Genomic DNA, 17,300 nt, shown 5'->3' on the forward strand with positions numbered 1-17,300 from the left:
CTACTATTCGCTTTCACTTTCACAACCGCATGGAAGTTTTACATACGGAGCGCTTGGTGCGGTGCTGGCGCAGTAAGCAACAAAATCGACGCGAAGTGTCGCGACTGTTTTGTTAGATAGTGGTGGAAATATCTCTACTCTGCTTGAACAACACTTAAGCTATGTGAAGATAATGTATTTCGGAGAAATATGTAATGGGCTTTCAAATTACCGTTACCAGTCACAAATGGCTTCAAATTATTTCGGAGAAGTCAACTCTCTGCCCGATGAAGATCTTTGCTGGAATTAATGTTAGAGCGTTGGGATAGGTGTGAGAATGTAAACAAAACATTGAAGAAGCTGGAGCTGATTGGGAAAATAAGCGTCATTTCGGTGCATGCAAAAACTTGTTGACATCTTTGTTGACGGACACGGTGAAACGTTAGTTTGAGCTATAGCTACCATCTTACGTTAGTGATTCTTCAAACTGAAAGGTTTAATTTTTTTAGATGTTTTATTTGCTGCTACAGAAAAGAAAGAAAATCTCAAGTCGCGGTTTTTGCCTGTACTATGACCGAAAAATAATTTTCGGAAAGTTTATTATAAAAGGAGTAATCTATGCAATGACCGCAGAAATATCGCCAAAAATCAGATTGAAGATAAAAACTTAAGAAAGAATGATAGCACTTTGAAACTTTGAGAGTAATTTCATTAGCCAGAATAAATATAATAATATCGCCGACCATAGACTCATTTTAATTATAGTCATTCGTCTTATAATCAAAGAAATGAAACGATGCCGCTGGTGCCGCGAATATTGTTTTGAACCAAATCAGGATACTTTTTGTCATTTCATGTAAACTTTGTTAAATTAAGAATGGTGTATGCCTTTACTGTTAATCATAATGTTGTCCAAATAGTTCATGCCCAAATTAAAAACCCTGGCATGAAAAGATGACTGCTTCAGATATTATTTAGTTAATATCATGGTTCGTCATGTGTATAAAATTAGGACGGGTATGAAGATGAAATAATGTTTACAGATATATTTTATCATACTCATCTGTATTAACACCATATAAAACAGAATGTAAATACGTGATGGCAAGATTCGTTATAGAATGTAACATTTGCCTACAGCACGGTCTTTGATCCTTACCAAGTAGAATTACATTAATACTTGTTTCGTAAATCGTGGATGTGACATTTCGTAATGCTGTGGAACGTATTAGTTTAACCTAAGTTAAATACACCGAGAAAGTTCAAAGAAGGGTAGCACGTTTTGTATTATCGCGAAACAGGGAGACATTCACTGGCGTGATGCCTGCTTCACGGGGAGGACGTCATTAAAACAAAGGCGTTTTTCCTTGCTGTGGAATCTGCTCACGAAATTTGAATCATCAACTTTCTCCTCCGAATGCGAAAATATTTTGTAGACGCCGACCGACATAGGGAGAAACGATCATCATAATAAAATAACGGAAATCAGAGCTCACACAGAAAGGCATAGGTGTTCGTATATACCTCGTGCTGTTCGAGATTGGAATAATAGAGAACTATTGTGAAGGTGGTTCGATGAACCCTCCGCCAGGCACTTAAGTGTGATTTGCGGAGTATCGATGTATATGTAGAATTGTACGTAACATTATTTATTGTCACAGTTCATGAAATCTTTGATCGATTAAAATAGCATAACTAGGGCCACTACCAATATGTCAAGTTTTTTCATTTTTATTTATCTTCATACATCGAAGGATCACCTCTCAATGGTGCAGGATTTGTCAGGGTAATTCTAATCAAGACAGTAGATTAAAATATACAACATAATGTGTGTTTTGAGGGTGGGACTTGTAGTCATATGTGGCCTTGCTTAAGGAACTATTCCCAGCAGTTGCTCTTGTGATTCAGGAAAACCGAAGTCAGAATGTCCAGACAGAGCAGCTCTGTCCCCCCAAATATGAGTTCACTGTCTTAGCAGTAACACTGAAACCAAAATAAACTGAAAGAACAAACATTAAGACTGCAGTTTCCATATGAAGACATTTCATGAACCTCATACAGACTGCAGCAACTATGAACTTTACATGTAGGCATATATACACATGGTATGATATTAGGTGTGTATTGCAATATATATTGTTCTATTTTAATTTCAGACTAATATTTTACAGCTCAAGGCAATTCTTTATTCTTTAAAACCACTTACTGAACATAAATCTACCACGTGTTTTCTGACATTGGGATAATTGTCATTTCTCAGTCTTTATCTTTTGCCCATGAAAAAGACACCATCTTTACAACTCAGTCATTTTTCATGGGAACAGGAGAGTTTAATTTGGGGCAAGAGGTAGCAAAGGGCTAAAAATGGTATAGTTTCTGTAAGGTGTTCATAAACCCTAAGACTTATTTTAACATTACTGCATGTTGCAAAGTGGTGCTTGTCTGCTGTTAACTTTCTCCAGCTTCTAATATACCTAGTTAGCTATAGATGTATGGTAGCACATAAAAGTATTTTGTAGAAAGTGGCAGTTACAATTGCATAAAGATAAGTAGGCAATAGGAAAAAAAAACTGACAGTGGACATCTGAAAAGTATATAATTACCATCTATTTTGTAGGAAACTATATTTAGTTTAAACAAAGTTATCTTACATCAGAACACAAAAGACAATTCTTCTGGCTCAGAAGTAATTGATGGGTCTAAATACACAGAAATGAAACAAAACTGTTCAGCGTCTGAAGAACAAATCAGTATTGTATTGCACACTCATGGTTTTGATCACAGCTGCACATCTATTGGGAAGTGAATCCACAAGCTTTTGTAATAGATTAAGGGGGAGTTCTTACCATTTGTCCAGTAAGGCAGCAGCAAATTTATCCTTGTTTGAGTAGCTTCTGTGACAAACATGTCAATCCAATCCAACCAATTGGATTTAGATATAGGCTCTGGTTTGGCTATGGCAAAAGTTTGAATTTCTCATGTGAAAAGAATTATTTTAAATGGATGAAGGTGTGTTTTGAATTATTCTCCTGATGAAATATGCAGTTATATGGTGTATTGTTTCTCCCACATGGAACTACATTCTTTTCTAAAATGCCAGTGTATATTAAATGATCAAGTTTGCCTTCTGTTTGGATTAGACGTCCAATCTCAGTCTAGAAATACATCCCCACACCACGATGCTGTCACCACCATGCTTAATGGTCCATACTGGGTACTTTTTGTTACCCCTTTGGTTGATGTATATATTGCACTCTGTCAGAAGAAAATTTATTAAATTTACTTTCAAAACTCCATTAGACCTTAAACCAAGTTTGATGTTTCTTTGCAAATTCTGCCGTGGCCTTTCTACATTTTGAATTTATGGTTCTTGTCTACCATTTAAATCACCTTCTACTAGGCAACATTTTATAGTAGAGACATGTACATTCACTCCATGATGATGCTTTAGATCATACCTAATTTGTCATGCTGATTTTCTTGGATCAGCAGCCAACTCTTTACGAATCGGTCTGTGCTCCCTTCTTGTTGTTCGAGGGTGACCTGACCTGGCTACTGTTCCTTCCTGTTCCACAAATTTATTAGTTGTTGTTCCATGCCATGCTCTCTGGCAACACTAAACTGTGATTGCCCTTCTTCAAAGCGTGCAGAACAGCTTGTCTCATGTCAACTGAGTATTCTTTGCATTTCGGCATGCTTCTAGTTGTTTCTATAAATGGACAAACACATTCTAAGTAACAATAATTAGTGAATACCATACCACCAAAGCAAATTACAAAATACTTTTCTGCATAAAAGAATGTATGCTTACATTGTTACTCTGTGACCTTTCTTGTTTCTAGATACGTAACCACAGTTGTATTAAGCTATTAGTGTAGTGACACAGTTCTGTGTGCTTCTGTTGTGACTGCGCGCTAGCAGTACTGATGACATAATACCACAACTACAAAATACTTCTGAGCACTACTGTCGCTACAGGTTATGTGGAGTCCTCAGTGAACATGTAGAAGTTCTTGTTTTTGTGGGTATAGTGATGTTATCACGAGAGATCTGAGAGCCATTCAGCATTTTGGTGTAATTAATATATGCATGTCTCTGCAACTTGAGTCATTTATTCCACAGCTTGAAATGTGAGAGTTATCAGAAGTTAATGCTTTCTGAAGATTACAGAGTATGCAGTCGATACTGTTATCAAGTTTATCTGAGCCTTTGATTCTTTTTATGCTCTCTCGTTCTCACAGGTAAAGGTATTGGTCAGTGGCATGCACTTGAGTGACATGGGGGTACATGTCAGATATAATAAAGTTTGAAAGGAAGCAACTGAAACTGGATACTGTACAGCCAGTTAGCTGCATGTGAAATGGTAAAACAATGCTGACAACTGAATGGATCATTTTGCTCTCATAATTTTGCCACACCTCCACTGAAATCCATTGGACAGTATGTAGAGCAGTTCAGAAGCCAGCCTGTCACCACGTGAACTGAAGACTATTATGTATTTATAGTTAACTTAAACAGTTGAATATTAGTTGAATTAGTTTCACTGAAATGAAATGAATAGGTGATGAGGATGAGATTAATGAAGGTGCAATAACATGAATTTAAGTCAATGACAGAAGATCAGCAGATTGAGTTCACAGTATGATGTGTATGTCAAAACATGAAAATTTGTGCCAGACTGATACTTGAATCCAGATTTCCTGCTTTTTGCCAGCAGTTGGGTTAACCATTAACCTGTCTGTAGAAGCCTTCCACTGCCAAGTCACAACATATTCATTACACTGTGGATTTAGCAGCTCTTACTGGATTTTACTAACATCATTTTATGTCATTGCTGCTCAATTGATTTCACCCCAGTTGACTCCATTCATTTACTTCCAGTGGATGTAATTGAGATATCAATTATGGCAATATAAGCTATGGTTCTCTGCAGACTCCTTTCCTCAAGTGGTGCCATTCTCATTCTCAGTGTTTGAAAGTCATAGTGACAATGAGAGTCTGTAGGTATGGTCGGTCAGCATAATAATGTGGCTGCCCCCCCCCCCCCCCCCCCCCTCCATGAAAAGTTTGGTTGTGAGTTCCAGTACTCCGTAAATTGTCAGTAGTCATGATATGTTCATAAAGGCTTTTAGATTTCCTTGAATCATATATTGCATTTCCTGAAATACCAATGTCGTGTTCCTTCTTCATCAGATCCTTAGTTGAAGTCTCCTGAAGCGAGTTCAATGTTTAAAGAACATGCAAAGCTGAGTGGGTAACAACAGTACTTGTGTTTTGAAGGCTGCCATGTCTCTTATGGTAAACAGTTTCTCCCAGTAGAGTGCTGGCTCCATTAGAAAAGATGTAATTGTTTGCACAAACATACAACCAACATGACCACTGCTTTCACTTTTCACTCTTATTCCACCAGCAAGATTTACAAGCCTACTGTATTTTCAGTCTTAGCAAGTCTACACCTGGTATACATTTTCTCATTTCCATATCATTGCAAACTGCCATGTCACTCTCCGATGAAATCCTTTATAAAATTCGATGTCTTTCACATGCTTTCATCTCCCTGTTCTTGTCTAGAGCAACACAGAAATCTGAAGTGTTGTGAGTGGTTCACATTTTCATGTATGCTTTCTGATCCAGTACCGCCTGTTGTACAGTATATTCCAGTAATCCCCTGGCTAACTCTGAGGAACAATATCTCACATACTTACGATCTATCTATCTTTCTTTTTTTTTTTTAACAGAAAATTTATGTTTTAATGCATCTTTAATGAGTTATGCACATTAATGAGGGGCTTTTGTTATGGTACACAATACAACATATCCAACTTACATTTTTGGTGTTACAGTGCTTTGAAACCTAAGTGAGTCCTGTATTTGCATACAGGAGAATGATGACTCAAATCTCTGTCTGGCCATTCAGATTTAGGTGTTCTGTGGGTTCCCTAAATTGCATGAGGGAAATGCTAGGATAGTTCCCTTTAAAAAGGTACTGCGGAAATCATTCTCCATACTTCCCTAATCCAAGATTGTGCTCCATCTCTAATGACCTCTTTGTCAAAGGGATATTAAACTCTAATCGTCCTTCCTGAGTGTGCCTTAACAGTTGTTGTTTACCTGTGAGATTTTGGTTCCAGTTTGGATTTTGGCAACATTGGCTAAGTTTAGCAGCATCGTTCTTATGGCCATTGTGTCTACATGGTTTATTTATTTATTTTAAGTATTCTTGGTCTACCTCTGTGAAAACGTGTCAAGTGTGTGGTGTATTTTACTTCAACAGCCTCCAGAGCTTACGTTTGTGACTTGATCAATAATACATGGATGATCTTTGCTGTGAAGGTATGAAGCTTGCAGTGATTGTAATGGTGCTAAGGGCAGACTTTTTAAATAGCTGTTGTAAACTGATTTGCATGAGCCTTGAATAAAATACAGTTTTTGTACACTAGTTATCATTCATCTTCAGATGCTGGTGGTGTGTGTGTAATCCATAAATTACAGATTTCCTTTTAAAAAAGCTTTATCATATAAATTGTTTTTCAGTAATTGACCCATCATTCCTCAGTATTTGTCAATGAGATAACCTATAAGGTCGCATACTGGTAAGATAGTGGATTCACGTTCAAGAGGACAGCAGTTCAAATTCTCATCTGGCCACCAAGATTTACATTTTTTGTAGATCTCTTAAATAATTGGACAAATGCAGAAATTGTTTCCTTCTCTTTCTTTCCTTAATTTCACCTCATACTAGTCCCTAATGACCTCATCGTTGATCAGATGTTAAACTGTAATCTTCTGTACTTCCCTCTACTAAGATCCTGAAATGATCTGTACATAGATGTTTTTTGTGCATTTCCTTGCAAGAAGAGTATTACAATAAGTTTAACTAATAATGATATTACATTTTCTTACAGGGAGACACTGATCCAGTATGAGAAAGCATGGAGAGCACATTATTTTGTTGTGCTTACAAAAACTTCTTGCAAGCCGCATAGTGTCTCATGTTGAGTTACCAGTTCTAAACAAGAGGTACTGTAGTGCTTTCTGTAAACTAAGCAGTCATAGAGCAGTAGCAGCAGATGCAAATCACTCCGAGGAACCAGCTGATGTATCAAGGAGACTGAAGGCAGCAGAAAAGTGTCATTCCAGCAAGTCAGGTGGATTAGCAGGAAGGCCAGAAATACTGCAAGAAACACTAGGAAACTCTGAAAGCACCATTCAGCTAAAGAGCTTAGACTTAGCATTGTCAGAATGTCTGGAAGAGAATGACAAGAATTTGAACTTGTTTAACAGAACTCAGTATTCTATTGTAAATAAAGATGGGCTTAATAATGACAAAAATGATAAGTTACACAACACTGGGAAAATTAGAAGTGTTTTATCAGAAATAGCTTACACCTCCAAACGCAAAAATATTAAAAAAATGATCAAAGTTAAAAATTTGGATTCAGATACGCTTTTGGTTTGGGGCAAAGACTCTCATCCAGGTGATGCCTATAGTACAGAGTCTGCTGCAATTCATCCAGCAGCAAACTCATATCAAGAAACAAGTGCTACAGTGCCGCAGAATAGAATTTCGAGATATAGTTTCAAACGTGTTGCAAAGAACGTGAAAATTGCTCATAAACTATACAAAAATGAGGGAAAGAAGTGTAAAGGTATTACTCCTGGGCAACGAGAGACAGAAATAGGTAACACGAACTCTACCAAATTAAAGAAGACAATTTCAAAAAGGAGCACAACCACTAGTAAACGTTTCAATGATGTAAATATAGAAATGTTACCACAAGCACTGGGTGAACATCTGTTTGGAGCCAAACTAAACAGTAATAAACCAACACTTGAGCAAGTGGAATTATCTAGAAATGAACTTCAGAAACATAACTTACTGAAACTTAACTCGGGAGACAATGCAGTTGCCGTAGTGAATGACAAAGGTGGAGAAGTTTTTGAAGAGATGGAACTAAATGACTCTGTTTTGTCTAATGACACGGACAAGTTGCCAAAATCGGTCATTAGTGATATGGAAGGGAGTATGGGGAGAGAGAGAGAGAAAGCGTGTGACACCACACAGCCCGGTATAGAATCTTTGAAGCTGCCACCATTGCTTGGCAAAGACATTGAGGAACATTTCTGGGTGCTAGGTGAACAGCAAGCTGCACCATATCGGTCAATACTACTGAAGCTTGTGGAGGCAGCGAAACTGCTGCCCCGAAAGCCACAGCCTACCCAATGGCAGCTGCGAGCTGGATGGACTTGCTATGGCCCAGATGGGAGAGCCACACCTGTTGACTACCCACCAGAAGATGCACTAGTGTTTGATGTTGAAGTGTGCTGTGAGGAAGGCGTGGTGCCAACTTTAGCTGTTGCTGCTGCTCCTGAATCTCAGTCCTGGTAAGTGCCTTGTGAGTATTTTTTAAATGAGAACATTTAACATAATGGTTATATCTGTTGTGTCAGTAGTCATTGTGACATTTAACTGCAACACTTGACTGTGATATGCAGTATGGGCTCTGTTATGGTTTGAACACCCACATGATGAGCTTTAGCTGTTGTTAGGGCCAGAGTGAAAGAAAACTGAGCTGCAAGGTTTAAAAAATAATTCAGATGATCATGACTCAAAGTTGTGTGCACCATGTTCATTGTAAGGTGGAACATCATCTCAAATAATGCCACTACCACAGGTTTGGTGATGTCCAAGATTTGTTTTACTTGCTGGATTTGAATATGTTCCAGTTATTGTGGTCTGTATTGGAACAGTGGTTTTTGTCTTGTTACCTTCCTGTAGCAACTGAAGGAATTGGAGTTGCATTTAATTCAGTTCACCTTTGACAGTTCTATCCATTTAATGTCAGTGAATTCAGTTTAATGCAGTTGGATCCAAATCATGCCCCAGCATATGGTGAGTTTTCTCAGAAAAGTTCCACTCATCTACTTCTACAGATTACGGAAACCACTAAAATATGCACTTTTAAAAATTCTCCTCTGAACCTGCCTTGATGAAAGCACAGAGATTCTCAGTAAACCTTTTACTTTCAAAGAACTCATTGTAGCTTATAATAAGTGTGTCTTGCAAGTGAGGATTTGGATCATATATTGGATGAATCAGAACCTCACTGACAAACTTTCAAAGGTGGTAGTATGGACCAAAACAAGAAAAACACATACAGTAAACATAGACTCTAAAATACATATCTTAAAGAAATGTGAATGCTTGTTCAGTAAGAGAGACGTGTTTCACTGAAGTGAAGATGAAAAAGTGTTTGTAGCTCTTAAGCTATGCGCTGTAGAACTAAACCTGCAGAGTCCTCCATCCTGCCAAAGATTGTAATGACCCTAAAGATTACAAGCCAGTCTGTGTACTATCCCACTTATGGACATTTTGAATGAAAGCTGATGTATAGGTAAGTAGAGTGGGTAGAGCAACAGCTTTTGTCGAGAGTAGGTTTTCAGTCAGGAAAAGTTGCACTTTCCAAGACTTGTATTTTCTTCATTTTAGTGTGGAGGACTTGAAGGCACATCTGTACCAATTGGCTGTGGGCTGTGCAACTGATGATGGCCTGAGTTATCTTGTAGATGGGGATAACAATTTGCACAAATTATGTTGTTGCATACTTCAGCACATTTCAGTGGAGTAAGTTTAGGGATCCCTACAAATGACTGTATGGCTTGTGTAACTATAAAGAAATTTCATGTTTTTGCTGTGTTACATCGAGAACTTGAAATAAACAAATTACAACACTGGCAAATAACATCAGAGGCTCAGAACGATCAGACCTAGAGCGAATCTTGTCTTCTTGATGGGATATGCAGAACACAAAATATAATCATGGGTTAAATAAGTTCACACAGGGAGTGAAAAATGGCTAAGCGGGAATGGCTAGAGGACAAATGTAAGGGTGTAGAAGCATGTCTCATGAGGGGTTAGATAGATACTGCATACAGGAAAATTAAAGAGACTTATGGAGAGAAGAGAACCACTTGTATGAATATCAAAGGCTAAGATGGAAACCCAGTTCTAAGCAAAGAAGGGAAAGCAGAAAGGTGGAAGGAGTGTATAGAGGGTCTATAGAAGGACGATGTACTTGAGGACAATATTATGGAAATGGAAGAGGATGTCGATGAAGATGAAATGGGAGATATGATACTTCGCGAAGAGTTTGACAGGGCACTGAAAGACCTATGTCGAAACAAGACTCCAGGAGTAGACAACATTCCATTAGAATTACTGATAGCCTTGGGAGAGCCAGCTCTGACAAAAATCTACCATCTAGTGAGCTAGATGTATCAGACAGGCGAAATACCCTCAGACTTCAAGAAGAATATAATAATTCAAATTCTAAAGAAAGCCGGTGCTCACAGGTGTGAAAATCGCCGAACTATCAGTTTAATAATCACGGCTGTAAAATACTAACATGAATCCAATACAGAAGAATGGAAAAACTGGTAGAAACGGACCTCGGGAAACATCAGTTTGGATTCTGGAGAAATGTGGGAACACACAAGGCAGTACTGACCCTACAACTTGTCATAGAACGTAGGTTAAGGAAAGGTGAACCTACATTCTAGCATTTGTAGACTTAGAGAAAGCTTTTGAAAATGTTGACTGGAATACTTTCTTTCAAATTTTGAAGGTGGCAGGGGTCAAATACAAGGTTCAAAAGGCTATGTACAATTTGTACAAAAACCAGGTGGCAGTTATAAGAGTCGAGGGGCATGAAAGAGAAGCAGTGGTTGGAAAGAAAGTGAGATAGGGTTGTAGCCTATCCCCAATGTTATTCAATCTATATATTGAGCAAGCAGCAAAGGAAACAAAAGAAAAATTTGGAGTATAAATTAAAATCTGTAGAGAAGAAATAAAAACTTTGAGGTTTGCTGTTGACATTGTAATTCTGTCAGAGCCAGCAAAGGACCTGGAAGAGCGGTTGAACGGAATGGACAGTGTCTTGAAAGGAGGATATAAGATGAACATCAACAAAAGCAAAATGAGGAGACTGGAATGTAGTTGAATTAAATCAGATGATGGTGAAGGAATTAGATTAGGAAATAAGACACTTAAAGTAGTAGATGAGTTTGACTATTTGGGGAGCAAAATGGTCGAAGTAGAGAAGATATAAAATGTAAATTGGTAATGGTACGGAAAAGGTTTCTGAAGAAGAGAAATTTATTAATGTCGAGTATAGATTTAAGTGTCAGGAAGTCTTTTCTGAAAGTATTTGTATGGTGTTGGGACAGCAACCAACCACAAATTTACTTTGTCGCAACACATCAACATTTGTCTTCAAATAACAGCCACAGTCTCCAACCATGTCATCATATGACAAAATTGTATTTGTATGGAGTGTAGTCATTATGGAAGTGAAACATGAACCATAAATAGTTTAGACAAGAAGAGAATAGAATCTTTCGAAATGTGGTGCTACAGAAGAATGCTGAAGATTAGATGGATAGATCACATAACTAATGAGGAGGTATTGAATAGAATTGGGGAGAAGTTTGTGGCACAACTTGACTAGAGCAAGGGATCGGTTGGTAGGACATGTTGTGAGGCATCAAGTGATAACCAGTTTTTTATTGGAGGGCAGTGTGGAGGGTAAAAATCGTAGAGGGAGACCAAGAGATGAATGCAGTTAGCAGATTCAGAATGATGTAGTTTGCAGTAGGATGAAGAAGCTTGCACAGGATAGAGTAGCATGGAGAGCTGCATCAAAACAGTCTCTGGACTGAAGACCACCACCACAACAACAACAACAAATGCAGATGTTTACCTGCAAACAAATAAAAATAGCGGTATAATTTTAATTTTTCAGGGTGGTAATTAAAACTTTATGATCAGCCCTTCTATTCCACAGCCACTGTACAGTGAATGGTGAAGGGTGCATTGTACAAATATGAGTGAATGTGTTCTGCTGCATTCTCAAATTGAACTACAGGAAAAATTACTGTCTGTGTGCCTCTGTATACAGCCTGTATTCCCATCTTATTCTTGCGATTCCTTTGTGAGATAAAATTAGTGACAGCAACATGGTCCCGCAATCTTCTGTGGGTACAGGTTCATTAAATTTATCCAGCGGGATATCCCCTCCCCCCCCCCCCCCCTCCCATTTACCATTGACGTGCATCAGAGCAAGATCGGTGTGGTTATTAACAGATTTGCCATGATTAATTTAAGGGGTAGCTGGATATCCTACCTGTCACCACCTCATTAATCTGTGGGACACAATATGTGTAACCCAACTGCATGCATGTATGAAGGCATTTCGAAAGGTAAAGATACAATGACTCGCAGTCCTTAAATAGAACATGTACTTAGAAAGCATTAGTTACATCTTATTAACTGGTTTATTTGTTATTTTTCGACATAATCACCCCCATTATCCAAACATTTGTTAAGTCGGTGCACAAGCTTTTGCATCCCACAGTCATGGAAGGTTGCCGCCTGTTGTCGGAACCACATTTTAACTTCATCTTTGATCTCTTCATTGTCGTGGAATGATTTTCCACTAAGATGTGAGTTCAGGTAAAGGAAGACGTTGGGCACAAGGTCCAGGCTGTATGGCGGATGGTCCAATGCGTCCCATTTGAATTGTTTGAGTAGTGCTTTGGTTATGAGCGCTGTGTGAGGCCGAGCATTGTCTTGAAGCAAGCGGACTCCACTTGTCAGCATTCCCCTGCATTTGTTTTGAATTGCCCTTCGAAGATGTTTCAAAGTCTGGCAATATGCAGCAGCATTAATTGTCATTCCAGGAGGCATAAATTCCAACAGTAGAATGCCTTGTCTGTCCCAAAAAACAGAAGCCATGATTTTCTTCGCTGAAATCGATGTTATGCATTTCTTGGCTTTTGGTGAATTCGAATGGCGCCATTGCATTGATTGTTGCTTGGATTCAGGTGTATGGTGCTAAACCCATGACTCGTCACCTGGCCCAATGTGATCAAGGAACTCATCACCTGCTTCAGCATAGCGTGTGAGGAAGTCGAGTGCAAAGCCCATCCTTTTCTTTTTTTGTTCTTCCGTTAACAGTTTTGGAACCCAGCTCGCACACAATTTCATGTACACTAATTTGACAGTCACGACGTCATAAAGAGTTGTCATTGACACGTCCAGTATGATCTGATGCAATTCTTTCAATGTGAGACATCTATTTGCATGAATTACTTCTCCGTTCTCCAAAGAAGGGGATCAGAGATAATAGATGGCCTACCTGTTTTTTGTTCATCATGAACATTGGTCCTACCTTCAGAGGAATGATGACATCATTTCATTACACTTTGTCGGTTTATAATGTTCCCATAAACAGAAACAATTTCTTTGTGAATAACTGCTGGTCACTGACCTTTTGCATGAAGAAAACTTATCACGGAGCGCACTTCGCATTTGACGGGATTCTGAATCAGCACAGCCATTTTAAACACGACCTACTCCAACCAGAAGCAATGTTCAACTGCCGATCAACTGCGAGGAGAAAGCTAACGGTTCAAGGTTAACACCAGTGTTGCCAACTTGCTCGCCAAAACTCTTCTGTTCCTCTGGCGTACAATGTATCGTTACTTTCCGAAATACCCTCGTACAAGGGGCACTCAATAACTACTGGAACTTTTTTTTCCCCTGGAAGTAGGTTATTTTTGTTCAGGATTCCAATACATCATATTATTGCCACATCTTTTGGCTACAAAACCCTGTTTTTCAACATAATCTCTGTTCAATATGATGGGCTAATGGCACGTTTCTGGGAGGGCCTGTATGCCCACATGGTACCGTTGTACTGGTCGACGTCAGGGCCAACGTCTTGCTGCATCAATAACCTCCCCATCACACACATACTGCTTCTCAAGGGTGCATCCTTCGTTGGACCAAGCAGGTAGAAGTTGGGAGGTGTGAGATCTGGGCTGTAGGAAGGATGAGGAAGAACAGTCCAATCAAGTTTTGTGAGCTCCTCTCAGATGTGCAGACTTGAGTGAGGTCTTGCATTGTCATATGGAAGAAGTACTTCATTTGCATTTTTGTAGCAAAGAACATATTTAAGTCATTTATTCAGTTTGCTGAGAGTAAGGCAATAAACTTCAGAGCTGATTGTTGCACCAAGATGGAGGACATCGAACAGAATAACACCTTCAGAGTCTCAGAAGACCTTTGCCATTACTTTACCAGTTGGGCTGCTATTGTGTTTCTAGTTTGAGGTGATGAACCCTTATTTCATCATCTATGATGATCAACAAAACAATTGTCAAACAAGATGTTACATAACACAAAATTTGCATCTGGCTTTTACAAAGTATATTGTAGTGTGACATCTGAGTTGCTGATTGTACTGCCGTATTATAGCTTTAATTCAAACAATAACATTACACAGAAATGATTACAAATGGAGTTAGTTATGAATCCTTCCATGGCCAGGAATCTAGTGAAACTGAGAATTAGTCTTCAGAAAACAACAAATACAAGGCCACAACTTCAACATGGTCCAGAAACAATCACTATCCATTGTGGTGATTCTTCTGGAAAACCTGGAATTCTCAGAAAATTACATGTATTGCAATTGAATTTTTTTGGGTTTTATAAATCACAAATTTTAAAATACTTAATATTTCAAAGTTAGTTAATTATATGTGATTAAACCACTGCTTATGGCTGGTATGTATCTCAGTTGAGGGAAAAGGAAAGTCTTATTGTGGTATGCTGACCCCTCCTCCCCATCACCATCAATTTCCTTTAAATTATCAGGAAATTCTTCACGCCATCTACCTCATCACAACTGGAATTCTGAGGGAATTGTTTTTCCAAGTTTGAGTAGGTGACCTGTTAGTGCAGCATCCAGAGTTCATACATGTTAACTATACAGGGCCTGAGTGTTATAGCAAGAACAAACACTGTTTATGGAATATAGAGCAACGTACAAGATATGGGTTGTGCATAGCACTGAGCACATTGAGTGAACAACAGTAATACAGTGTAAAGAGTTGGGTTGTGCATAGCACTGAGCACATTAAGTGGACAACAATAATACAGTATAAAGAGTAGAGTAGGCTGAGCACTCATTTGTGATTATTTAAATATTGCTGTTTTTTTAATAAGCAGGCCTGTGAACTGTGTGGACGCACTCTCTGAAATCATCCCTTCTAGGTGGTGGGAAAACCACATGCATTCATATGTAAATAAAACACTAGGCACAGAAACATGCATGGTACAGAAAAAAAGCACTTGTACCATAAAAAAGAACAATTTTGATCTCACAAGGTACTGAGATTACGAGTCATGGAAAACACCCATGACCACGCTAACATCCCTTTCCTCACTCGACGGTGGCAGCGGCTGCTGCTGCAGCTTGTGACAAGTAGGCACCACCAAATAGTGGCGGAAGTGATCAGGGGTGCATTGGGGTGCCGTTCCCCCACTTGTGAGAGGCCACAGGGCAGGACCAGGGACAGTGTCTCCATAGTGATGCCCTCATCAGGGTCTGGGTTAGTGGCAGAGGCATCAGTGGGAGCATCAGAGATTATGGCCTCACAGGACCCAGCCACAGAGGTAACTGCGGCTGCTGCAGTGTCAGGTGGAGCAGGGGCTGCACCGGTGACTACAGTTGAGGAGTGGGAGCAGAGCAGGAACCCTAGACAGCGATGTGCCAGGCAGCGACCCCCTGTGGAGTGCGAACCGAACCGTCTGCAACACAGGAACAAGCATTGGTGGGGCTGGTGGTGGACTCTCCAGAATTCCCCGCCATTCCCGGCCACAGCTGGTTGAAGTGATAGGACATCTGCCTGTCAGGAATGCAGATGATGCTTAGGCACTGGCCCTAGTGACACTTGATTATGGCAGGAACCCAGTTTGGCTGGCAGCTGAAACCACAAGCGCACCTGGTTGGAATCATTGTGGAGCCAGCAACATGGGCAGACGTGGTGTCAGATGCAGTAGGTGAAGTAGGGTCTGTGCTTGGTGTCATTGTAGGAGCTCCACCGGACTCTTGTCCTCCACTGGAGCGAATTCGTATGAACTCAAAAAAATGGTTGAAAGCCGCTTCAGGGGATCTGCTAGATACATACTTCTGCGTCTGAGTTTTAAACGTCCGCACCATGCTTCTGGCCTCACTGTTAGATTGAGGATGAAATGGGGGAGCTGTGAGATGGTGAAAACCAATACCATGCCATAAAGATGCTAATTGTTGAGAAACAAACTGGAGACCATTATCGCTAACCATGGTATACGGAAGTCCCCGAATTGCAAAAGTTTTGGACAGGGCTTAAATATTGGCCACCATGGATGTGGATGGACAATGCGCCATGTAAGGGAACTTCGAAAAGATGTCCACTACAATGAGCCAATACTGATTTAGGAAGGGCCCAGTAAAATTGACATGTAGACATTCCTACAGACACTGCAGTGTGACCAGGGGGAAAAAAATGCCCGCAAAGCCTCATGTTGCTGAACACAGTGGGCACAAGTGGTGATAAGCTGTGTAATGTCCCCAATACACATGCCGCAGGCCAAAGTTTTGGTGCAAGAGGTCCCACAATGACGACATGGAGAAGCTGCAGTACATTACAGCGTAAGGAAGCAGGATTCACAACACAGGGAGCAGTGTCCTCCACAGCTGAGAAAAGAACCCTGTCAAATATAGAAAGACGATGATGGAGGGATAAGTAATTACACAAGTGGTCTGAGGCATGACCCAGGGCTTTTTCCAGCCAACCGTGCTGCACAAAAGAGAGGACCCAATTAGGTGCAGGATCTGCAGTGATAGCCAATGCTATTGTGGCTCTAGTGATGGGAAAACCATCGACTGATTCTCAATATCCGAATAGAAACAAAGCAACTCATACTGATTGAATGCCCGGTCCAGCCCAATCGGAAGGCAAGATAAGGCATCAGCGTTGGTGTGTTGCATTGTCTGCTGGTAATGGATCTTATAATGATAATGGGAGAGGAAGAGAGCCCACAACTGCAAACGATATGCTGCCTTGTCTGACATGGCAGCCATAGGGTTGGATCTTAGAACCATACAGGAAGATGTGAAATTTCTTGAGGACGAAATCAATTGGTAAAGCCTCCTTTTCAATCTGAGAATACTGCTGCTGAGTGGGAGTTAAAGTCTTAGAAATGTAATCAATGGGTCATTCAGACCAGTTCGTGTATTTGTGCTCCAACACTGTGCCGAGACTGTGCTCAGAGACATCTATAGCCAAGCCGAGATGCGGACCTGGCTGGAAAGTGGCCAAACATGGGGCAGAGTGGAGCTTAGATTTAAGCAGAGCAAACACTCAGTCACAAGCTGGGTACCAGAAAAAGGCACAGTTTTACACAAAAGTGCAAGCAGGGGCTGAGCAACAGTGGA

The 17,300-nt window shown here is 39.9% G+C and overlaps 1 protein-coding gene across 6 annotated transcripts in view; it reads left to right on the top strand.

Moving 5' to 3' along the window:
* Positions 1-278: 278 nt before the first annotated feature.
* Positions 279-17,300, top strand: part of LOC126354738 (DNA polymerase subunit gamma-1, mitochondrial) — a 142,741-nt gene continuing 125,719 nt past the window's right edge. Inside the window, exons 1-3 of one of the 6 annotated variants that reach the window (XM_050004608.1) lie at positions 766-1,765; positions 1,888-2,096; positions 6,885-8,364. In XM_050004608.1, coding sequence (XP_049860565.1) covers positions 6,902-8,364 — 1,463 coding nt within the window. In that variant the 5' untranslated portion in view covers positions 766-1,765; positions 1,888-2,096; positions 6,885-6,901. Of the gene's footprint in view, positions 421-746; positions 1,766-1,887; positions 2,097-5,152; positions 6,313-6,884; positions 8,365-17,300 lie in introns of those variants that run through there. The other 5 variants (XM_050004606.1, XM_050004610.1, XM_050004605.1 and 2 more) reach the window with 5 other exon arrangements.

This window comes from Schistocerca gregaria, chromosome 3, assembly GCF_023897955.1.
Source record: "Schistocerca gregaria isolate iqSchGreg1 chromosome 3, iqSchGreg1.2, whole genome shotgun sequence".
Classification (NCBI taxonomy): Eukaryota; Metazoa; Arthropoda; class Insecta; order Orthoptera; family Acrididae; genus Schistocerca; species Schistocerca gregaria.